Source organism: Castanea sativa, chromosome 2 (assembly GCF_040712315.1).
Source record: "Castanea sativa cultivar Marrone di Chiusa Pesio chromosome 2, ASM4071231v1".
NCBI lineage: Eukaryota > Viridiplantae > Streptophyta > Magnoliopsida > Fagales > Fagaceae > Castanea > Castanea sativa.
This window is the reverse complement of record NC_134014.1, coordinates 43,576,739-43,600,506: the sequence shown is the minus strand read 5'-3', so window position 1 is coordinate 43,600,506 and position 23,768 is coordinate 43,576,739. Positions and strand designations below refer to the sequence as shown.

General features: G+C 33.8%; 2 protein-coding genes across 5 annotated transcripts; both read right to left on the bottom strand.

Moving 5' to 3' along the window:
- Positions 1 to 529: 529 nt before the first annotated feature.
- Positions 530 to 11,051, bottom strand: LOC142624761 (nicotinate phosphoribosyltransferase 1-like). Of its 2 annotated transcripts, none has more exons than XM_075798505.1 (15): positions 10,611 to 11,051; positions 9,775 to 9,922; positions 8,859 to 8,978; positions 8,537 to 8,671; positions 8,394 to 8,455; positions 7,655 to 7,730; positions 7,336 to 7,437; positions 6,639 to 6,755; positions 5,335 to 5,393; positions 4,049 to 4,223; positions 3,085 to 3,219; positions 2,912 to 3,010; positions 1,451 to 1,559; positions 901 to 1,013; positions 530 to 796 (listed from the first exon to the last, which is right to left on the bottom strand). In XM_075798505.1, the coding sequence occupies exons 1-15, from the start codon at positions 10,760 to 10,762 to the stop codon at positions 716 to 718; spliced, it is 1,683 nt and encodes a 560-aa protein (XP_075654620.1). In that variant the 5' UTR covers positions 10,763 to 11,051; the 3' UTR covers positions 530 to 715. The 2 variants fall into 2 exon arrangements, with proteins under 2 accessions (XP_075654620.1, XP_075654621.1); XM_075798506.1 differs by having other exon boundaries at positions 530 to 793.
- A 7,825-nt stretch (positions 11,052 to 18,876) lies between these two features.
- On the bottom strand, positions 18,877 to 23,497 carry LOC142624763 (transcription factor SPATULA). 3 transcript variants are annotated; one of them, XM_075798508.1, is made up of 8 exons: positions 22,922 to 23,497; positions 22,309 to 22,413; positions 22,118 to 22,183; positions 21,949 to 22,014; positions 19,837 to 20,142; positions 19,690 to 19,759; positions 19,354 to 19,519; positions 18,877 to 19,269 (listed from the first exon to the last, which is right to left on the bottom strand). In XM_075798508.1, the coding sequence occupies exons 1-8, from the start codon at positions 23,297 to 23,299 to the stop codon at positions 19,218 to 19,220; spliced, it is 1,209 nt and encodes a 402-aa protein (XP_075654623.1). In that variant the 5' UTR covers positions 23,300 to 23,497; the 3' UTR covers positions 18,877 to 19,217. The 3 variants fall into 3 exon arrangements, 2 of the variants coding, with proteins under 2 accessions (XP_075654623.1, XP_075654624.1); XM_075798509.1 differs by having other exon boundaries at positions 18,877 to 19,258; positions 22,922 to 23,401; XR_012842370.1 differs by having other exon boundaries at positions 18,885 to 19,258; positions 19,354 to 19,586; positions 22,922 to 23,402.
- Positions 23,498 to 23,768: the final 271 nt, after the last annotated feature.

The window sequence follows — 23,768 nt, the reverse complement described above, 5'->3', positions numbered from 1 at the left end:
TTCCTTAAACTATTATCTATAGGATGGGGTGCAAAGCGTTACATGAGGAATAATTTAGGAGAAAAGTATGTATTCTCATAGTTTAACAGGACAAGTGTTATGTGGATAATAGTTCAGAAAATAAGTGTGCGTTCTTAAATTTGCGTAAAAAAATGGTATAGTTTAAGAGGGAATAGGGTACTTTCTCCTAATATTTAAATAAAATAGTAAGATAATGAAATATGGTAAGAAAAAGTAGCTTTTTGTAGTATAATTTTTTTTTTTGGGTATCACTGGATGTCTTAGCAATCTCTCTCTCTCTCTCTCTCTCTCTCTCTCTCTTATTTTTTGGGATTCAGAGTTTGGCTACATCAAGAATGAAACCGAAGTTCACACTTAAGCCCACCAAGTTTCCGGGCCACATCGACTTTGAATTACAGCTCCCACTTGCAATGGTTTGAGTTAGCGACGAGGCTCACAATGTGCTCTTTGTATGAGAGAGATGGAAGCTAGAAAGCAATTATTTTAGTAACTTTTCTGTTACAAGTAAGAAAGAAAAAAAAACCCAATTATTTTATTAAATAAAACAAAAGAACAGAGAATTGTTTCTCAATCTCATGTACATATGTAATATGGACATGTGTTTGGGCTGACTATTTGAAATTCCTCCAAACTTATTGGAATAATTAATTGCCCTGCAATTGTACCCTACTTCATGCAATCCAGCTTGATATCCTTACTGTAGCTCCCCAACAGGTGCCTCGTTGAGCCATAGGAAGTGAATGAAGTCATACAATTTTGCACTTACACTCACCTGCTAAGCAGCAAAAGTCAAAAGTTTCAAACCATTTTTCTAAGGAGCAGTTAACAGTAGCAATAGTATAAAAATTGATATATGAGAAAAATCAAAGCATGTACTACCTTGTATGGTGTTGGGTTCAGTCTCCTCATGTGGTCGGGACGCATTTGCTCCAGTTGTTCCATGCATCGTTTCCTGATGTCCTTAAGAGGTAGTAAATCTTCTTTTGCTTTATCTTCAAAAACAAAACTTTGAGTTATTAAATTGTTTAGACACTAAACAAAATGCATTATCAGTCACAGGCTGCATCCAAAGTATGTAGCTGATAAAATACTGATGACCCTTTCTTGTCCTCCAAAGGCAATTTGCAAGTCATTAAATACCAAGACTACAAACCTAATATTTTGATGAAGTCCTGAAGATGTAAAACATTATTTGCACAAGCGGCAAGTGGTTTTGGACCAGTTGGATGTCAGAGAAAGATCAGTGGTGTTGATAACATTCTAGGAAAATTTCTCAATAAAAGATGCACATGCACATGCACATGCACATGCACATGCATATGCATGCACACAACTTTGTGAAGAAAAATAGGGTAAGGACTCCATAGTCAAAACCATTTATTTGATGCTGTTTATCATTATAGATCATCACATATTCTTAGGCACCCACCTGACGTTCCAGGCCAGTAACACTTCAGAAGCTCCTCAACACGCTGTGGCACCACATATGCTCTCTTAGACTCATTGAAAGGGTGACGACAAAGGATTCTTTCTCCAACCTGTATGTTAGAAAAGACACAACATGAAACCTTCCTGCTAACAAGATTCAATATGGGGTGAGCTGTAAACTCTTATATAGAATTGAAAGGGCAAGCAAAAAAGAGGGTACATAAGAAAACAAGTTGCAATAAGGCTATATAGTAGTCAATGCGTCGGTAGCTCTGATCGACTATATGTCAATCCTATACAATGTCATATACTCAATAACATCTTCAAAATGATTCAAGATCATAAGATGTGACTGTTTACATTTTCCGTCAACCTACTGCAACCCTTCTCTATCCCAGATTGGAGCTAGCAGTTTAAAAATTAAGATACAAAGCATGACACAAGTGGACTCAAGATTGAGTTTTATACTTCTTGACTGCCACCAGGAGAGAAGTTCAAAAAGGGGAAAAAAAAAATCTGTGAAAATATTTATTATTAGAAAAGATTTAAAAATGAGGCAGCCACAGAACATTGTCATTATTCCATCCCCTGTTATATACCAGCTCTTTCATTTGGAAGTCCATGTGTTTGTTTCTGGGTACGTGTATATCTCCTGAACTGCTAACCTCTCAATTCTACTTATGGTCTGCCCCACCCCAAACACTGCTAAGCGCTGAGACACTACCAAATTGTCCACTTAATACAAATGAAGCAGATGTAGCAGGTTGCAATTTTTCTTTCCCTTTTTTTAACAGTTTTTTTTCTACTTGTATAAACTAGAGACTACTACACAATGCTAGAAATTTTAATTACAGATTAGAAAAGGTAAAAGAATAAAAGCAAAGAAATGATTCATCTATAGGTAACACTAATGCTTCATAACAGAAAGTGTAGCTGGATGCAGTATTCCTCATCAAAAGTTCAAAATCATTTATATTTGATAAAAGGATTCAAATCATAAAATATGCATGAGGGTGTACTTTAGCCACCCTAATCAGGAGGAGAATTAAGATAAAACATATATTTAAGCACCATCAGAACAACTACCCCGGAGCATGGCATGGTAGATTAATTCTTTCAAATTTTTTTTTTCACACCAAAATAAAAATATTGAATTACTTGTTTGAAAAGGAAATGAAAAAGAGGCCTTTCTTCTTGCATTCCATTCTGTTACTCCATAACACCCAATGCAGCCAAAATCCGCAAGTTGACATGGTGATTAAAAAATATTCTCAGGTTGCCTAATCCTAATTACAGCTCATATGAATCATGATAAAAGAGTACAATTATATACATATGACAAAACCAACATCTATTTACCAAGAAGAGTTGGAATGTATACAATATAATTAATAGGATAAACACAAACACACACACACACACACAGAGGATGATTAATGGGAAGACCAAGTTGACAAGATACCTTTGGGGATGGTTCATTTTCCCCCGTCATAATGTCTACTAGGGGATAACCTTCTTTCCCATACAACCTGAAACACCGTTTCTTACATGGAATAGAGACCTAGAACCAAATAAGAAAAACATTAAGAGATGAAGTAGATGTTCACTTGAGATTTCTTGACAGCATTATCAAACCTTTGAGACATCTTCAGAAAGTTTGATGCGTGGCTGATCATTTATCTCAACGAGCTTGAAAACACAACCTAAAGCAGGTTGAGCAAAGCATGTAACCAGATGGGTTCCTATTCCAAATGCATCAACCTCATGACCCTGCACAGTTAACACAATTCAACTTTGATATAATTTAAATCTAGATATAACATCCTAATTCGGCTAACACTTAGGATGCACAAAATTTTGGGAAAATATTTTATTCTTTTTCTTTATGAGAAAGGAGGTGAAAAGAAAATATAGACAAGAAGAAACGTAAGAGACACGAGAAAGAAATATACAACATACTAAGCTGAATTACATGACATTCACTTGAGCAAGCTATGAACTATTGGAAGAACTTACATGTGGAATGTGGGAGTATCAAGTAACTACCTGCTCAGGTGAATATCATGTATACATGCATTATGAGCAGTTAAAAGAACTCTCCCTGCAACGTTTTTCTAAGGGAATCAAGCTTTTTGAGAAAGTATAGAAGTGATCAATTTGTCGGGTAACTACAATCTTGGTTTAAAAAGAGATTACAACTGTAACATTTCTCTAGGACTTTCAGGGGCTAAGACAGCTATCTGCATACTTATAACATAATGGGATAAATAAGACAACCCAGAAAACCAGAGCTATGAGTGAGTACACTATAATGAAATCAGCAAAGGACAACAGCTAAATGTATCATTTACTCAGCATGCTAGCTGAATGTGATAACTGCCTTGCAACACTCTTGTCAATGGAGAGATCTCTGTTGTTTAGTAGCATATCATAATCTAATTTGGTCATCCTACTTAGAGCAAAGATGAAATACAGAAAATTCTAAACAGTTGAAGACTTCTATTATACAAACTCCCTCAGGGTTTTGCATGGATTTGGTACAGATCTGAGAAATAAGTGAATATAATTTACTTAAACCAAATTGTTTTAAAATCAATACCTGTTTGTTTAAAGCATCTAAAGTTTCCTCATTGAGGTCATTACTAGCTGTTATAGACGTCTTTCCAAAACCAGGCACTCCAAAGTCATTCTCAATGGCAACAAAAAACTTCCGGGCTTCACAAGACAAATATGCTAGGTCACCGGAGTCCAACCTAATCCCTGTTGCTTTGTAACTGCACAGCACATCATCCAAATTCATACTGGAAATAGAAATATTTTACTATTCACAAGGATCAAATCACTGAAGCAAGGAGTCTTCAAGATTTTATGCACATGAAGTCCTTAAAACAGCAAAACAACACAATGTCTGGAAAAAAAAAAAGAGATAATAGCAATATGGAAAAAAAACACATGATATGAAAATAAATTGGCTCCTAAGAAGCATAAGTATAGGCAGATTGCTTTAAGGAATACTGTAATTTGCAATGGACAAGCAAAATAGCATTACTTTTATCCCAAAATTTTTTTTAATTAAAGCCTACACAATGGTTAAGAATGACAAATGGTGAACCAGTAACCATTTGTTTAATGGTGCTGCCAATACAGTACACCCCACAAGAAAGTAATCTTTTCCTGGGGGAGTCTAGATTTTTCAGAGGAGGGGAGGGGAGCTATGGTTTGGCGGCCTCCAGGATACTTCTGAATCACACCCAAGGCATGTTTGAAAATGAAGTTGTAAACTAGACAGTTAACTCACCTTGAGATAAAAGGAATGAACAGTTTCTACACGCTTAATGTTTTCAGCACCACATTTTGTCTTTAACCCCTTGGAACGATAAGCAATACCACATTGTCTTCTAAGATTAAGCCATTTTCTTGTTTCCTTCCTCATTTTGCTTTGAAATGAGATTGCACAAAAATTCAACATTTATTTCTTTGTAAATACCCACCCAGCCAGAGGGTCTTGAACCCACGACCTTACCCTCCACCTTACTCATATAAGAGGAGGAGGTGCCATTTGTGCTAGATCTCACTGGCCAAATTTTACATTTGAACTATGGAAGTCTGACCATAATCTTTGAAACAATTTTTGTTGAAGTCATCATCATCTTTTGTTATTGTTCTCATTGCTGTTACTACTATTTGATCTCATTTGTTATTGTACTGATGTACCAGTTCACCAATTGATTTGTTCAATTTTTAAAGCAAGCAACAAAAACATTACTCTTCAACTAAAAGGGGATGGATGGAGTGACAATTGAAAAATGAAAGATATCGTTCACTGATCATGCTCACATTAGGAGATTTAATATGTGAATGCACATCAAAACCTTTCAGACATACCCCAGATCACTAAGTGCTAAAGCAACTGCACAAAAGTTTGGGATCCCACTCCTGATAACCTGGCACAATGAATGTCAATGACATGCTATTAAATAATGGCATTTTAAACAAGTAAATACAGTTTGCAATTAAATGAAGTATAACTGATAAAAGAGTGGAAATCTTAATATATAGCTACAGTCTTTTGACATGAAAAACAAAAGAATAAATAGCACATATTGACCAGTATTACTATCCACGAACAAATAGTACAACCAAGAACTGAGAATTAGCACTTTATACCATTGTAACATTCAAAGATTCAATGTAGTGACTTTTTTGAAAATTAAGTTAGAAAAAAAAAAAAACTTAAATATTAACAAATATATAGTTGTCCATGCAAAACTTGGTGAACCATTAGAGTCCATTTAGTTGGGAAGGTTTTAGAGAACGGAAAATGGGGGAGAGATTAAAATTTTTGTAGGTTATGTATGATAGAAAACTGGGAGGATAGAAAAAAGGGATGGGAGGCATTTTCCATGTGGGCCCAAAAAATTTAGTCCCCCCAAAAATGGAGAGAAAAGAGGAAGGAAAATAGGGAGAGGGAGCATAATTACAGTTTTCCCCTCATGTGAATACAATATATTGTTGTAATAAATTTTAAATACTATGAAAATAATATAAAAAATAGTTTCTTATATAATAGGGATATTATAGTAATAAACTCAATTATAGTTTCTTTCATTCATTTGCCCCCCCAACCAAACAAGGGAAAGTTATATAAATTTTCTCTCCTCCAACTTTTCTATCCCCTCTACCCAACACTCATGAAGGAAAACAACAATCTTTACTTTCCTTCTTTTCAAACCTTCTAGTTTCCAATCCTCCCTATATTTTCCATCCTCCCTAACAAACATGACCTTAAGCTTTCACACACCATAGTCATCAGACTAGTGTGTGGGACACAAAAATTTCAGGATCTCCTTCAAAAATTTGAGACCAAGTTATAGAGCTGCCTTTTTTTTTGGGGGGGAAGAAGAAGGTAAAAGGGGGGGGAGTGATTTAGCTCTTACAGACAAATGCAACATAGTCCATATCTTTAAACAAAAAAATGACCAGCCTGAGCACCCAGTCCAGCCAAATTTGATCATGAGAGAGAAAGAGAGATGGAATGAGGGAGATTAAGATTCTAGGTTGTGCATCATCTACAACACAAAAACATTTGAAAGCAGATGCTAAAACATGATGAGGAAACAAGGCAAGATAAGTAGATCTCATCCACATTATTTAAACATCTGAAGATAATTAGCAAAATTTTCACTTACATCATATGTGTCTACAAGAGCTAAAAAGTTATTAGGGAATGCCAAGGCATATGATGTGAAAGCTGCTAACTCGCTTTGATTTGTCTCACCAAATGCACCATGTGATGAGCCTGACCACTGTAAAGCAAGCACAGATTTTAATGTTATCATGATTTTAAAGAATTCATAAGGGCAAAACAAAAACATTACCAGCAATATAAGTAGGTATAAAATTCATGCATTACAAACTGCAAGTGCAAATATGGGACATCATCTAAAAGAAAAACCATAGCATATACTTTTCTAATAAGTAAAGAGAAATAAAAAGAAAAGAATCATAAAACCAAAATTATACACACTGAACTCAACAAAGCATTACATTCCAGCTGCACTAATCCTATTTTTGCCACACAACTCTTTCAAGTTCACATCCTTTACTCAACCATATCTCATCACCTCAAGGGCTCAACCAATGTTCTCCCCCCCTTCACTAGTCTACAAATTGCATCTCAACCTAAATCTATTAGACACAATTGGTATGTATTAAAAAGTAAATGATCATGCCCAAGTTTAATGCTCTTACAAGTAATAGCTTAGGTGGTAGTTCAAAATAGTAGTATATAAACTGATCTCTTCCTAACTAAGCAAGAATAACATGGACACATATTGATAAACCATGTAATACACAACAATGAAATTTGATGGCCAAAAACAATACCTGAATTTTGCTTAACCATTTCTGGACTAGACTTACAAAATCCTCACAGATACTTGACCTGTTGCTGCTATGAAGTGATTTATCTATGATCTCATCAGGGCTCTGCAAATCACTGAATTAATCAGACAAAGAATGGATTCCTGTGTGAAGGTAGACATAAATCTATGGCAAATTAATATCATTTTTAATTGAGATAAAAAAAAATCTAACATATTTCTTAAAGCACAGACTTAGTATAATCAAATTTATGCATATCAAAGTTTTCTCTTTGCAAATGGCATACAAAGGTGTAATGAAATTGACTGCAAGAAATACAAACCATAAATGAGCTAACAAAGGCATGGGAATGTGTTCCACGAAGTGGTATTCCAAATAACTTCCCAGCTGCAACATTGCTGTCAATAAACAATACAGAAACAGAGAAAAAACTGTATCAAATATTAACTCAGATCAACAGCAAAAGCACTGAAGAAAATAAAGAGAATGAGGCTCTAGTAATCCCCAAACTGAGCAAAAAAGGGACAGTTATATCTTTTCTTTTCTTCATGTCAATCTAGCCAGATGAGATCGAATGGTCAAATAATAACATTTAATGAGCTAAGTCAAAAAAACACGATGATTCAAAAGAGATTACTGTTATCCCTTATTCAACTCTATGAATTTCAGTGAACAATTTATAACAACACATTTTACTTGTGAGTTTACATGGATGCATTAATTTTGGGATCAATCTAATTTAATTATACACCTGCACTTCATCATTTGAAGAAATGCAAACACTGTTAAAATAAACAAAAAAATTATGATGTTTGAGACATGCATTGTTTAACCAAATTTATCATCCAAAAATTTAGGAGTTGATTTGAAATACAGAGGTGCTACGTCAAATGAAACTTAGCATAGACAAGAAACGCTAAAACAGTGCATCATTCGACATATACCATAGAAAGTATATAAAAAAGAAGAACACTGTTGAACTCCAGCTATAGGAAACATATATTGATGAAAACTATTGCAGTTGAAAATGCAAGTAGTGATAATTTCACATCTGTTACTACCTTGTTGCATCAAACCCTCCAAGGTAGCAATATTTTGATGCCCCTATTCCACCATCAGGTCCCTACGTACAAAATTTTGACATCCTTCTGATTAATATAAACACAGATAAGCACTTCAAAACAAATAAAAACAAATCAGCAACCTGAGCTCTTCGAAGCCCAAACTCAAGAAGCATTTTTTCTTTTCCAGCAACAAATCGATGCCTTGCAGCATTGGTAGCAACTAATGACGCATAATTAATAAGATTTAAAAATGGAGTTTCCAGCAATTGAACCACCTGAAAAAGCAGTATTATGTAAGATATGTGTTGTCTTGAGAAGAAATTAGCATTGGAACATTTTTAAATTAGTAAAACATCTTGTAATTAAATTCCTATTTTATCCTTGTGAAATTAGCATTGAAACATGATATGAATTTTATGAAAAATGTAAAAATGTGGAGAAAACCAGTTTCATGGTACTTACAGCAACAGGCCCTTCGACTCTTAGCAATGGGACTTTTGGGAAAACAACCGATCCCTCTGCAACAGCATATACTTCAACATCAGAACAGTCAACTTCTCTAAGATAGTCGAAGAATCCATCCTATAGTTTATAAAATAGAAATGGATTAGTCAGCCACTTATGGTGTTGCTAGGATTCATGGACTAAACACGGCACCAAAATATCTCAAAATTGCATTTTGAGACCACCGCCAAAAAGAGATCATGAGTTTCAAATCTTCATTTTGAGTTCTTTCTTATCAATCTGGAGATACACCTGATTTTATATTACTGCTGAGGGGAACAAAAAATGTAATAAAATGATGTGCAAAGTTGAAGAACAAAAACAATTGGAAAACTAAGATAATGCATGGTAAAGCTCCTCCCAACCATTGTTCACATCCAAAGCACTTAGAATCTCCAGATAGTGGCACCTATTAAGTATTATGCAATTAACATGCTTCACAAACTATGATAGCCTAGTAGCAAAATCCAATAACATTTATGTTGAATGATGCACTGCTTTGCATGCTTTTAAAACTTTTAGCACTACCAGGAAGACACTGTTGTTCTTTCTTGCAACGATTCCGGGAGAAACATTAACTAACAATTATGTTGTTCTACACAATTATAATTATGCATAACTTTTGGCATTTCTCCTTTTATCTACACATAAATATATGTAAAACTCACCCGTTGGTCTTTGTAGTCATAATGTCAATAACATGTAAAAGAGAAAGATTAACTCAGCTCACTTCATATGTATTATAAAGGTCAAAAATGCCGGTCTTATATGAATAGTATATAATTCTAAAAATAGATTGGTATAATTATTATAAGACTCTCCCGAATTAAAACCAGAATATTATACCACCAAGGAGTTAAATAATGTAGTTTACCTCACATGAAGGAGGTAAGGATTCCCGGACAAAAGCAATCTCCTCCTCTGTGAGTTTGAAAGTAGAAATGAATCTTATGCATTCTTCTAAACCAGCAAAGATTGTATATTCACCACCAAAGGGGTTTCTCCGAAAATATAAGTCAAACCTGAAGGCGATAGCCACACCATATGGAAGCAACAACAGAATTATCGGCTTAGGGACAAAGAATATGAGATGCTAATAGTAAAGCGGGGCTTGGCTTCTTGAAAGTTCCCAATAACTAACTGATTAAAAATCCATTTTTTTTTCACTTGAAAAACCCTTCTTTGAAAATCAATCCGGAATCCAGTCAAGTGGGGTAAATACAAACCATTGATCTTAGCAAGAAATTAGACGTGTGTTATTCAATTGGAAAAGAAAGATTCGTTATTTAACGATAATTGACAAATTTTCCACACCCAATAACCAAAAAATTAAGTTACTATGTACATAGTTAAATTAAAAGACTTGTCGACATAGCAGTGGAAATGCTCAGTGTCTCTCATTCTAAATAGTCAACCCGCAACTTAAATTTAAATAATCAATTAATAAAATCTCTATCTAAAAAAAAAACTAAAGCAAGGTTTAAAAATGATGGATTAACTAACGGCGAATTTCAAATTTATAAATTAGTTTCTACAATACTGAATAGAATTAATCCACTCAAACAAACACATTAACAACTTTCTCTCCGTTTGGCGGCTTAAGCAGTTCGAGAATTCAAAATTTCAAATCTTGGAACCTAAACTTAATAAATATGTTTTTTTTTTTTTTTCCCAGGAACCAAACAGAACATAAGAAAAGAAAGAACTTACACGGCTCGCTCGTTGTGTTTCCCGGCTTTCCAATAAGCGTAGAACATGGTGAACTGGTATTGATCTGTGAGGAGAGGCGTGACCATCGGGTTGGTGGGTCCAACTCGACCCGAGTGAGCTCCGTTCGGACCGTTCTCTGTCGCTTTCTCCATTTCTCTCTCTTTCAACGATTACTAGGGCTTCTTGTTCTTCTTCTTCGTAGTCGTTGTTGTTGTTTCTTGCTCCTTCTTAATGTTTATGCGATTTATCTAAGTATTTATATACATGCGACTTTGTGAACGACTTAGACTGTGAAACGCGAACGTGAAAATCACGGAGACACGAACCATAGAATAGAAGAAAAGAAAAACACGGGTCTGTATTTCCTTGAGGTTCACGGTGCGAGTTGTTGGGAGAGACAGTTAAGAACCAAAAACATAAAATTAAAATTAAAAAAATCTTAAATTCTGTTTTTTTTTTACTTAAATTTAGTAAGAACAAAAAAGATAGACAAGGTCTGATGTGGCTGAGAGTGAACCTAGACGCTTGCGTCATCTTCTGCGTGTCATGCAGACCATACATTCAATCATCCATTTTACATTCAATCATCCATTTTACGAATATTTTTACAATATTTTTATAACAAATTTTAAGTGGCAGGTTATTATTGATTGTTATTATTGGGGTAAAAAAGTAATATTTGTATTATGTTCAAATTTGAACCAATAACAACTAACCACTTGTGACCTGTGATTTGTTATAAAAATGTTGTGGACGTAGCATCTCTTAAGTTTTTATAGGAAAATTGAAAAAGTTGTCAAAACAGTAAATCACTTTTTTATTTTTTATAAAAAGCTCTCTAAAATAATTTAAGCTAAAATGCAAAATTGACTCTCTAAGTTTCTTTAAATTTCATTTCAGTCCTCTAAGTTCAAGATTTATTCAATTAAGAGATTTTCGTTAACTTTTGTTATAAATTTTTGGAAAAAAAATATGGAAAATATTTTTCTATCATTAATTGAATTTTTTAATTAAAAATATTTGAAGAAAGATTTATAAAATTGAAAAATTAACCACAATATACAACAAAAGCTGATGGAAAAGCTTTAATTGAATAAACTTGAAAGTTAGAGGACTGAAATGAATAAAAGCAAAGTTAGAGGACTGAAATGAAATATGAAGAAACTTAGAGGGTCAATTTTGCATTTTACCTAATAATTTACAAATCCCTAAAAGTACACGTTAATACCCTTTTTAAAAATTACAAAAATATTTATTTATTTAGCCATAAGTTCAATGTACATCAACTTGCTTTCAAACCAGTTCCTCAACCAATGGTAATTTGTAATTTATAATATCACTCTTGAATATTCTTAGCTTACCAATTAGTAGTGAGTCAATGCGACTTACAAATTAATTAAAGATTTTTATATAAAGCAAAATAATTTTTGCAAATTTCTTTGAAAGACTCGTACTTTTATTAAGATGAAGATAAATTTAATACACCACAAGTCAATGTTGACTCAATAATAATTAGATATTTCTCTACCCAAGTTACCTAACTATCTAATCATTTGACATATTGAGTTAAAAAAATATACGCCGGTTTATTATTTGGAGTCTTTTGGGTAAATATTGGTAAAAATGAAGTTTTTTGGGGTTATAGTCACTGTTCGAAGTTATTTGGGAAAATGAGGAGAGAGAGTGAATTTCGGCAACAGTGTTGCCGAAATTCGAAAAGTATGAGAGAAAATTCAAACTCGAGGAGAGAGAAATTTTGAGAATTTCGCAATGTTCGAAATTCCTTCGCCCAAACCCCCGCCCGCTTCACGAGTGCCCATGCGCGTGAGTGCCAAAAGGAAAAAATAAAAAAGGTTTGTGGCAATCCCATTGCCGAAAATGGAGGGAAAAGAAAAAAAAAAAAAAAAAAATAATTACAGCAATGGGATTGCCGAAATAGGGGGAAAGAAAAAGAAAAAAAAAAAAAAATGGCCATGTAGTGCCGAAATAGGAAAAAAAAAAAAGGAAAATTGGCAATGGGGTTGCCGAATAGGGAAAAAAAAAAAGGAAAATTGGCAATGGGGTTGCCGAAATAGGGGGAAAGGAAAAAAAAAAAAATTGGCAATGGGGTTGCCGAAATAGGGGGAAAAAAAAAAAAAAAAAAAAAAAGGAAAATTGGCAATGGGGTTGACGAAAAAGTGGGGAAAGAAAAAAAAAGAAAAAAAAAAAAGTAAAAATGGCAATGGGGTTGCCGAAATAGTGGGAAAAAAAAAAAAAAAAAAAAAAGGAAAATTGGCAATGGGGTTGCCGAAATAGGGGGAAAAACCGAAAAAAAAAAAAAAAAAAAAAAATTGGCAAGGGGGTTCCCTAAATAGGGGCAAAAAAAAAAAAAAGGTGGCTATGTAGTGCCACATTTGTTTTTTTTCTTTCCCCCTATTTCGGCAATCCCATTGCCACATTTCCTCTTTTTTTGTTTTTTTTTTCCTATTTCGGCACTACATGGCCACTTTTTTTTTCCCCTATTTCGGCAACTCATTGCGAATTTTCCTTTTTTTTTTTTTTCCTATTTCGGCACTACATGGCCACTTTTTTTTTTTTCTTTTTCTTTTTCTTTCCCCCCTATTTCGGCAATCCCATTGCTGTAATTCTCTTTTTTTTTTTTTTTTTTTTTCTTTTCCCTCCATTTTCGGCAATGGGATTGCCACAAACCTTTTTTATTTTTTCCTTTTGGCACTCACGCGCATGGGCACTCAGTGAAGCGGGCAGGGTTTGGGCAGAAGGAATTTCGGCAACACTGTTGCCGAAATTCTCAAAATTTCTCTCTCCTCAGTTTGGATTTTCTCTCTCATACTTTTCTTCGAATTTCGGCAACACTGTTGCCGAAATTCACTCTCTCTCCTCATTTTTCCAAATAACTTCGAACAGTGACTATAACCCAAAAAAACTTCATTTTTACCAATATTTACCCAAAAGACTCTATTATTTGCCCTCCTCACATGGAACACTCGACACATAAGACTATAGGAGTTTTATCATATAAAAATAAAAAAATTATGATAAATAAACTCATTAAAATAAATAGTTATTTTTAATTTAAAAATTCTTGAATTTTTTTGTAATAAAATTTTAGTTGGTGTGGAATTTTAAATTTCTTGAAACTTTAATAATATAATTCCATTTAAAAATTATTTTATATTTAAATCTCTAATATTATCTTGTCATAATTAAAATAAAAACTATTAATAAATACCTTAATTACCTATTAATAACTACCATGATAATTAAATTTCATATTTAGAAAATAAATTAAAGACTATTAATAAATAATAACTATCATAATTATCACATTTTATATATAAAAAATAATAATAATAATAAAAGGAGTAAAAAATTTATACCAAAATTCCCGCAGCTCAAAAACAATGTTATTGTGAAAATTTTGTCGTGTCTCTAATTTTCTCAATCATATTTCTAATCATTATTTTTTGGGATGATATTTGAATGGGCACAATACAACTATAAATTTCGGAAGAGGCTTTCATATCAGGATTACAGAATTAACTTATCATTTTTTTTTTTTTGAGTGGAAGCAAAGAATTGGTAAATGTGTTTCAGCATTTTTTTTATTTTTTTTTAGATATTTTGGTGGTCAAATCCTGGTCCGGTACCATTGGCATTTTGTTCTTTGTATCCGTTGGATACGCATTTTGAAAATGAAAGCCCGTTAGTCACGTTTTGAGTCCCTGGTCCATCTTCCTGGACAATTACCTTAGATCCTACAGTTTTGAATCAGACTAATTTGATTCGAAATTTCTTTCTTGTTTCTTTCGTCGACAACTCAATTGAATTTGACTAAGCTCACGACTTCAAAGATTTCGAAACATTGAATTTCAACAACATTTTGGTGTACACTTTATTCCATAATGGACTTTATTATTATGATTTTTTTCTCTCTCAAAAGCAAAGACCTCTTTTTTTTTTTTTTTTTTATTACAAATAAACAAATCAGGTTAGATGAATCAGACAAGCTTGTCCAAAAAGTCGGGTATCTATTCCACATTGGGGTAGAAAGACGAGTTCTAAGACAGTAATCCTAAAGATTTGGAAATCGGCAAGAATCAAAGAGATTATGGCAATATGCAATAGAAATTAGTGAGAAATATTAGGAAGCCAGCACATCAACAAGATAACATTCCTTTTTTAAAGAGATTTGGATAAGTGACAATTAAGAATATCATATCCATCTTCAGCTGAAGTTAAAACAACAATTAAGAATATCGTATCATTTTAAGCCAAAAGAAAAAAATAGAGAAAATCGTATCTATCTACAGCAAAAATCAAAACAATAATTAAGAAGGTCTTATCTATCTTCGGCGGAAGTCAAAACATATAAGGGCATATTTTAAGATAATACTTCTAAGTCGTAGTTATTTCCTACACATAAGCCACCCTCCTTGATTTGTGGGTAGTTATTGAAGGAAAATAACTAACACCTATTGTCTACTAATGAAAGATTAAAATCTACAAACAAATTCTCTCCAACAAATCTTTCAACAGTGTAATCCTCTAATTAAGGGAGATCAATCCATCTTCAAAGGCTTTATCAATTAGGAGTAGGTTCTTGTAACTTAATTTAGTAGGCTTATCAATTAGGAGTAGGCCTTGTACTCTAATCTTTGTCAAATTCGATTTGTACTTGTTTCATATCGTTTTGTGTTCTATTGTAATCAAGTGACATTGTACTTATGTTATTATAATATCAAGTGGGTTGCATTATTTAATAGACTAAAATGCATATTGCACTCTCTAAATTGGATTGAAATTCATCTAAGTATTCTAACTTTACTTTCATTTAATTAAGTCCTTTTTAAGTTTCAAATTTATTCAATTAAGGTCTTTTATCCAATTTTGTTAAAAAAATTGCCATTAAAAAAATATTTTTCTCATATGAAAAAAATCTTTAAAAAAAATAAAATAAAAATATTTTATAGTTTTTTATGTGAGAATTTTTTTTCCATAAAATATATTTTCATTAGTTAATTGCATACTTAATAACATTTTTTTTTTAACGGAATTGGATGAAAAGCTTTAATTGAAAATTTTTAAAACTTAAAGGACTCAATTGAATGAAAGTAAAGTTAGAGGACTAAAATAAATTTTATTCAAATTTAGAGAGTGCAATTTGCATTTTAGCCTATTTAATATTCCTTGCTTGATCATTTGTGCACTTGATTTGGTTTAATTCTCTCATTCACTTTGGTAACTTGTGCGTGTTTAAGTCCTATTAAGTTAGGCAACAATTACCAAACCCAACCATTTTGATCGAAGTATAATTGTTCTTGAGCAATTTCCAAATAAGAAAAACATCCTTAAAATTGGTTTGCACTTCAAACACTAGAATTTTAGTTGATTAAGAGTCTTAGTTGAAGTTGAATTCAAATTAGGATGCTTAGATTGATTTTCTTTCCATGTTTATCTTGATCATTATTATTAGCCTTTTTCTCCAAGTCTACAGTAAATGGGCTTTTACCATAGAAGCGTGGACCTTGGGAAGACATTGAGCTTTGTATTATCCCTTTGATTATTATAACGAAACTTGTAAGTTTTCATTAAGCTTTGTATTATTCTATTTGTCTTGATCATGGCTTGATAACCCATGGATCAGAATAGAGCTGTATCGCTGACTCTTGTTTCACAATTTATTCCGCTAAATTATCATGTTAAAATTGAACGGGATGAATCCAATGAACTGGTGACCTTTCATCGTGACGAGGAGACAAAATTTCAGAGAAGTTGATTGTTTTACAAAAAAAATTTATCTTATTTATCCTCTGGTCTGATAGAGAAAGACGAGTTGGAAGTAATGGTTGTCTCTTGGGTTGAAAATTGAAACAAAACGCGGCAACACAAAAATGGTCAAATATCTCAGAAGCAATCTTTCAATTTATTGTCAAGGAATTTACTGATCTTGCATTGAACAAAGGGTATATGCCCACATGCTCAGAGGCCAGAGCTGTGCTTAGCTGAAAATAATGGATTCGCAACATAACATAGCATAGCATAGCAGCAACCACTAACATTTAAGACAAAAACCATATTCTTTTTCAGCTAGCTTTATTCTTGTTTTAGTGGCTCAGGCACTATAAAATGCTCATGCCGTCTTCAATGTATTATAATTGTACTTGACTATCTTTTAAGGATTCTAAAAAAAACTGATACAAATTCTTCCATCTGTGCCTCACTGACTTCATTTTCAAGCACCAATAATTATGTCTTTTTAAACTCCATGAAATTGAAAAGTGAAACACAATCAGACCTGCTTGCCATGCCATTCGCAAAATCAAATTTGGCAAAAGCTACCCAGTCATGAAGGGTCACCTTCTAAGTCAATGCTTTATAAATCCTATATGATAAGAATCACGAGCATATTCCACAAAAGTTTAGGGTCCGTTTAGATACAGCTGAAAATTGAAAACTAAAAACTGAAAGCTAAAAACACTGTAAAAAAATAATTTTTAAATGTATAAATAATACCATGAGATCCAATTTTAATTAAAAAATTACTGAAAAGTACGTGAACAGTACATGCACAGTACATGAACAGTACACACTGTGCATGCATAGTGACTTGTCTACTAAAAGCAGAAACGGGCAGCAAGGAAAAAAAAAAAAAAAAAAAAAAACGCTGAACGCGTTCAACACTATCCAAACCAACCTTTAATGTCATATTCTCTTGTGCCATATGAACATCACTCCAAGAAGGTGCATCAAAAAACATATGCCCCTAAAAATATATTAGCCAATCCCTTCTAAAAACTCTTATAAAAGCAAAAGCCGCCACTTTCCTTTTTTCCTTTTTAGGCGTGTGCTTACTTGTACCATAAAACTAATTTATAAAAGATTATATCTACCGTAAAAGTCATAAAAAGATTATTCTGATATAAATTTTAAGATAAAATATCATTTTTGTCCCTAAACTTTTAGAAAAGTTTGTTTTTTATCCCTAAACTTAAAAAAAAAAAAAAAAAAAAAAAAAAAAATTCATTCCTAAACTTTGCAAAACCTTCTACTTTTCATCCTTCTATTTATATTTGTTAGTTTATTACCTATGTAGTCTAAGGGAATGTTGACATGGTATGTGACTTGAAAAGTCAAAACGAAATGGTGAAAAGTAGAAGTTTTTGCAAAGTTTAAAAATGAAAAAATAACTTTTGAAAGTTTAGGGATGAAAAATGATATTTTTCCCTAAATTTTACTACATATATGAAATAATAACATGGGTTCTTTCATGGTAACCTCTAATGTTTTTAAGGGTATGATACATGGAATTATTGTTTTATATGACATGAGTTATCAACGGATGTGAGAAAGTTACAATCATATATAACCATGTTACTAGTTGTCCAAAGTGAAAATAAATTGAAAAACAAAAAAAAACCAAAAAATGCGTGTTCATGCAACATGCGCGTGAGTGTGTTTCTCGAAAAAAAACAACAAAAAACAAAAAACAAAATTACCGTGAACCTAGTACTGCCTGACAAAAAAAAATGAAAATTAAAAACTCATTGAATTTGACGTGACATAAAAATGATACAAAACCATGAAATTACTACTCAATGTAACATTTTTTTTTTTTTAGATGAAACTACTCAAATGTAACATAACTTACTAACATATATAACAAATTAATTGTGAAGTGTCATTATTTCTATAACAAATCATAAAGATACCAGAAAATTATTCATAATTAACACGTTGAATTGTGTTAATAGGCATACTATTACACACAAAATTTAATAATTTTTTTTCACTCAAAGATTTTTGTTATATTTTAGCTGGGCCCTTTTTAAGGAAATTAAATTTCTAGCTCCTACACTTGTTATATGACCTCTAAAACAATTGATCTTGAAAGTGTAGGAGGGATAACAGTTATTATTTCTACTCCCAACCTCTGACAGAAGTTTAAAAAAAAAAAAAAAAAAAAATTCAATTGGACCACCTATGAAACCCATGGCAACATAGCCTCAATAGGGCTGCATTCGTCTTAAGATCCAGTGAACCACCATGTCTTCAACAAATAAAAATTAAAAAGATTAATTATGCAAAATTTAAGAATCCCCAAACACATCCAAGAAAAGCCATAAAAGATTAGTAATACAAATTCAATACACGCAGGGTCTTAGAAAATCATCCCACTGATAGTGGCAATAGCAAGGGGTAGTTGGTGCCTTGATGACACCTAGTTAGGTTTTTGCTGTTGTCATTGACAGGTTTACCCAACTACAAGTAAAACTGAATGGCAATAATCATGCATCATTTTCAGCTTAAAGGCTAAATCCAATAACTTTAACATCTTTTCATATACCTATATCCTCATAGATGGACACAATTCTCAGCTTGAGGATAACATTATATATGGCTCATCTCCCATTTTGTACCATTAGTTCTACAAGCATTGCCCAATGCATTGAAGAGACAGACAAATTCTGCTCAATCACGGCTCTGCTTAAGATAAGTTAAAAATACCAGTCTCTCTTAAGCAAATATGAAGAATTACAGAAGCTATGCTAGCTAAACCATATTCAAAAAGTTAAGGAGTGACGCACAGTTTAGCAAACTTCAAATCTCTCATTTTTCCATCTTCACATCGTCATTGGAGGCACTTCTTCCTGTGTTCATGCTGGTATTAAGTACACATGAATAAAAGTTAAGGCATGCATATCATGAAGAAAACGTAAGATACCATGCTTCAAAGTATACTCACCTCAAATGTGGCGTAAGTATAAGGTTGTGCTCTATATTCCTTAGAAGCACACCTTCTGACCGCTCTCTTCCTGAAATGCATGTTTGGAGAGAGCCACTGTCCTTTAGATTAGATGCTTGTGTATTAAAGGGAAGTGATTCTGATGCTGGGGCTCCCATGTCAATTTCTTTCAACAAACAAACACATTTCAGACACCCAAAAAGTTTACATGTCAGACCAAGGGCTTAAGAATACTGCAAGCATGAAAATATATATATGTCACCCCTTGGGTCTAGCTCCTATATGCAGCAAGCATATCTTTCAACTACACAAAAGAAATGAGACGTGGACACCCACCTACTGGATTGGTATCGGGATGGTTCACAATTGATTGCTGATGCCGCAAAATGTCTTCCCTGCAAAGATCCTTCACATTTAACAAATGTAAGATGGCTAGCATCATTTCCCTGATCGCATGCTTTATTCAGGGAGGTTTTAACTTACCTCAGATGAGGTGTGCAGTTGAAAGGGTCCTAAATGAGCCTGAATAGGCCCAAATGAGGTTTCTGAATTTATTATATTTGACATATTAGATACTGATGTCTGGTTTGATGCAGTGCATTGGTTGGGTAGAGTGAATGCATCGTGCAATGGGGTTTCTTTGTTCAAAGGATTTGTGCCTGTCATGTCCAAATGCAGGGGCCTATATTCCTCACCAAAGTCCATTCTCATCTGGGAGAACTGGATGGGCTGCAGTGCTCCTGGTAAGCACATAGGATGCAAACTCAACCCATTTCTCATTGATAACATCTGAAATGTGAATCACAGTGAAAACAAATTAGAATTAACTTAGTATGCTATCAACAGCGTGTTTGTTTTGGCATTTCAATGCAGAGGAACAAGCCTTAACTGAGATATTCAACATTCAAGGTAAGAAACAAAACAACACCTAACTCAAACGGCATTAGAGCTCAGCAATTAAGCACACATGTCTTTTGATAGACCCCACAGAATTGGGAGCCTGGGGCACTGGGGTACAACCTTTTTCCCAATAGCTTCCTCTGATAATTTTTTAACACAGATGTCTCAGTTGGCTTCAGTTATTGTAAAATTGGAAAAACTGCATAATGCAAAAATAACTTCCAGATGTAATTATTGATATTTTTTACAGTGAAGAAAAATCTATTTTGGTCTAGAAATCTGCAAGTTATTGAAAGAACTATGTTGGACATATCACAGAGCCTAAAAAATTCAATCTATCTACGATTCAGATGGAAATAAGTGGCAGGACTAGGAAGCAGCTGTACTCAGCTTATGAGAGAAAGATAATTAAGTGCTATGCCAACAGGGCTGAAATAGGGAGTCAAAGAGTTTGTAATACTGCAATTGGATGAAATCATTGTCTGAGATTTCATCACTTTCAAATTTGATCATCAATTGACTACATCATCCAACCTAGCAAGGGGCAATAGTCTAGATGTTGTCCTTATCAACCCTCTGAAGAAATTGGTACGGATAATTAAAAAGTTATTACCGAGAGAGAGGGGTGGCATGCAAGAGCTTCTCACATTGACTCCATTCTTTCAGCTTCAACAAAAACTCTTTGAAAACAATTAGCTCCCAGTCTTTCCAATTCAGGTAAGGAGATTTGAGAGTGATGAAGACTTGAATATTGCCAGGTTAAATGCTTATTTTCTTTAGCAGATGTCCTTAATGCTATTGGGAACTTTTAAATTGGGTTATAAAAAACTGAGCAGTGAGTCTCTGTGACAGTGTGACCCGTTTCACTTGTATACGGGTTCTTTTACGCCCTTCTAAGGGCGTAAGCACATAAATCATGTCACTTGTGTTGTTGTATGACTTATTTCTACTAATGGTTCAGATACTGCAAAAGACCTACAAATTGATGTGGCTGCTGAATTGTCCCCCCCCCCCCCCCGCCGGGCGATTGTGGAGAGCACAACAGTTGAGTACCACGAACACAAAAATTTTCACAAGTTACTAAAGTGGGAAGTTATATAAACTGGGTACGACCTTTTTACTAAGGTGTTAAGTTTTGATTGAGGAACATCACTTTCACATTGGTCCACCATTAACACCACTTAGTACCACTCGCAACAAGCCATGTCAATAGGTTGTGAAAAGTTTTGTATAACTGGATTTATTGGTACCACAAAATACATCACAAATTTTTTTATTAAAAAAAAGGATAAAATATATTAATTAACAAAGGTGCTACAGGCTTACAGCATTCAAAGTTCTCGTGGTACAGTTACCCTCTGTATCTGAGGTAAAAAAAATTCGCATCCTCCCCTAGAGTTTGTAAAATCTTCTAGCATGACTCTTATTATTATATTACCGATTGAAGCTTTTGCGATCAGATTACACTTTTTTTCCCATAAAAATCTTGGATTATGACCCTTACATTAAGAAAGTTACACAGAAATTTTTTCCACTATAAAATCATATATAATGGGTGCAAACCGGTATGCACCAATTCATATATGTGCTCAACATTAAATTATAAGGTATCCATGAAACAATAAGAAGGCTAGAAAGAAAATATGAATCCTTTTGTTGACAAAGGATGCAAGTTTTAGAGAAAGCGCCACAAACCTGTACTTGGAGCTGAAGCTGCTTTAGGTATTCAATAGCTTCATCAAGCATCGAAGCCTTATCTGTCTGCCGACATTTAAAAAAGAAGAAAAAAAAAAATCAATCCTAATAAATTGGAACCAATCAAACTTTGTAAAGACCAAAGTTGGTAGGGTATGTATTTGTGTACCTTATTAGAATTTGGAATCAGATTTTGCAATGCCTTCATTTTCTCATTAATCCTGCTCCTCCTCCTCTGCCCAACAACCCCACACATAAAAACCCAAAAACATAAACATGGGGAAAATGAGCAAAATTAAAACTACATCCTATCATAAATTTAGAAGGAAAAAAGAAAAAAAGCTCAAAATGCAAGACAACCTTTTCAGACAAATTGTGAACTTCTGCAGCTCTGCTTCTCTTTGATGATCCACGAGGATGAACCGGCTTGTCAGGCACATCTTCCACCAACGCTTCAAGACCCTCCTGCGCTCAGAAATCACCATTGGTTTAGAACAAAACGAATTTTAGTTCTCTTTCTGATTGCAGAGGAACCCAAGTAAAGTTCTATATATAACACTTTGAATTTTATGATCTCTTGGTTAAAATTTCTACAAACTAAAAACCTTGGTTAACTATACCAATTTTGAGCTATACACTTTTCCCGGGTCCCAAAATATAAAAAAGAACAAGAATTCCTAATTCCTTTTCTTTTCAGATATTTTCTCAGAGACCAAACGGAGGACTAACCGAAATGCAAACTCCATCTCTACGACAGCATGGTATTCCTAGAAAGTTGAGAAACTCTACAAAACCCAATTACAAAACATGCAAAAGACATGTTTAAGCGATCAAAGAGTCAACTTTTTTTTTTCTTTTCCTCAAGCCCGCCAAAGAAAGAGACACATCAATTTTTTTCTGAGCAACCAAACAAAAAACAGACAGACAGGCAGAAAGCTCCAAACTTTAAGACGTACAAATTAAAGTACTATACCTCGCTTTCACAATCATACTCATCAGTCTCATTCTCACTCGCTCCTCCAAGTGAAGAGGTTGACACATTGGAGAGGAAAACACCACCAAAGCCAGTGCTGACACCACTTAAAGACTCAACGGCTGAGATCCCATCTTGGAGGAGAGCTGATCGGCAAGTACGGTCAGGATTTACATTCGATGTCCCTTGTTTAACTGTGTTGGCCATGAGAGAAGATGAAGAAGAAGGAGATGAACGAAGAAGGATTTGATGAAGAAAAAGCGAGATTTCATCTGGAGCACTTGCAGAAGTTAATGGAAACTGCTGAAGTTGAAGCTGAGGAGCTGAAGTTGAAGATGAACAGGAAGCCTTTTTGTCATACTCGTACATATCCCCCATTATTACTTTACAGAGAGATAGAGAGAGAGAGAGAGAGAGAGAAAATTGCTTATGGTTATGGGTTATGGGCTTGTTTCAGTTTTTTGCTTTATTGGGTTTGTTGCATCTGTTGCGTGTCTTTATAGAACCAAAGTGATGTAGTACTTCGGCTTTGAAACTGAGAGAGAGAGAGAAAGAGAGTTTTACTGTGCATGACTTAGGAAATTGTGGGCGGGGTTTATAGTTTATAATTGAAAATGATGAGAGGCGAAAACCACGCGCCATTAGAGAGAGTTGGGAAAGAGAAAGAGTGTTGGAGATTCGAACCAAAATTCTGACAGTGCTCTTTTACGGGATGGAATGGATGGTTGGGTCTGAGGTTGGACTGTCAAAATGTTTTAAAAAAAAACACGGAAGATTATTAAAAATGATTACATAGGTAAACAATTAACAAAAGCAAATGCCAGACCACATTCAATCATATAATTTT

Coding starts and splice junctions, on each gene's coding strand:
- LOC142624761 (XM_075798505.1), bottom strand. CDS start 10,762: ATGGAGAAAGCGACAGAGAACGGTCCGAACGGAGCTCACTCGGGTCGA. Junction 9,923..10,610: donor AAACACAACGAGCGAGCCGT/GTAAGTTCTTTC, acceptor TATCGCCTTCAG/GTTTGACTTATATTTTCGGA. Junction 3,011..3,084: donor TTTCTGAAGATGTCTCAAAG/GTTTGATAATGC, acceptor ATTTGGTTCTAG/GTCTCTATTCCATGTAAGAA.
- LOC142624763 (XM_075798508.1), bottom strand. CDS start 23,299: ATGGGGGATATGTACGAGTATGACAAAAAGGCTTCCTGTTCATCTTCA. Junction 22,184..22,308: donor TTCACAATTTGTCTGAAAAG/GTTGTCTTGCAT, acceptor GTTGTTGGGCAG/AGGAGGAGGAGCAGGATTAA. Junction 19,760..19,836: donor AACTGCACACCTCATCTGAG/GTAAGTTAAAAC, acceptor TTAAATGTGAAG/GATCTTTGCAGGGAAGACAT.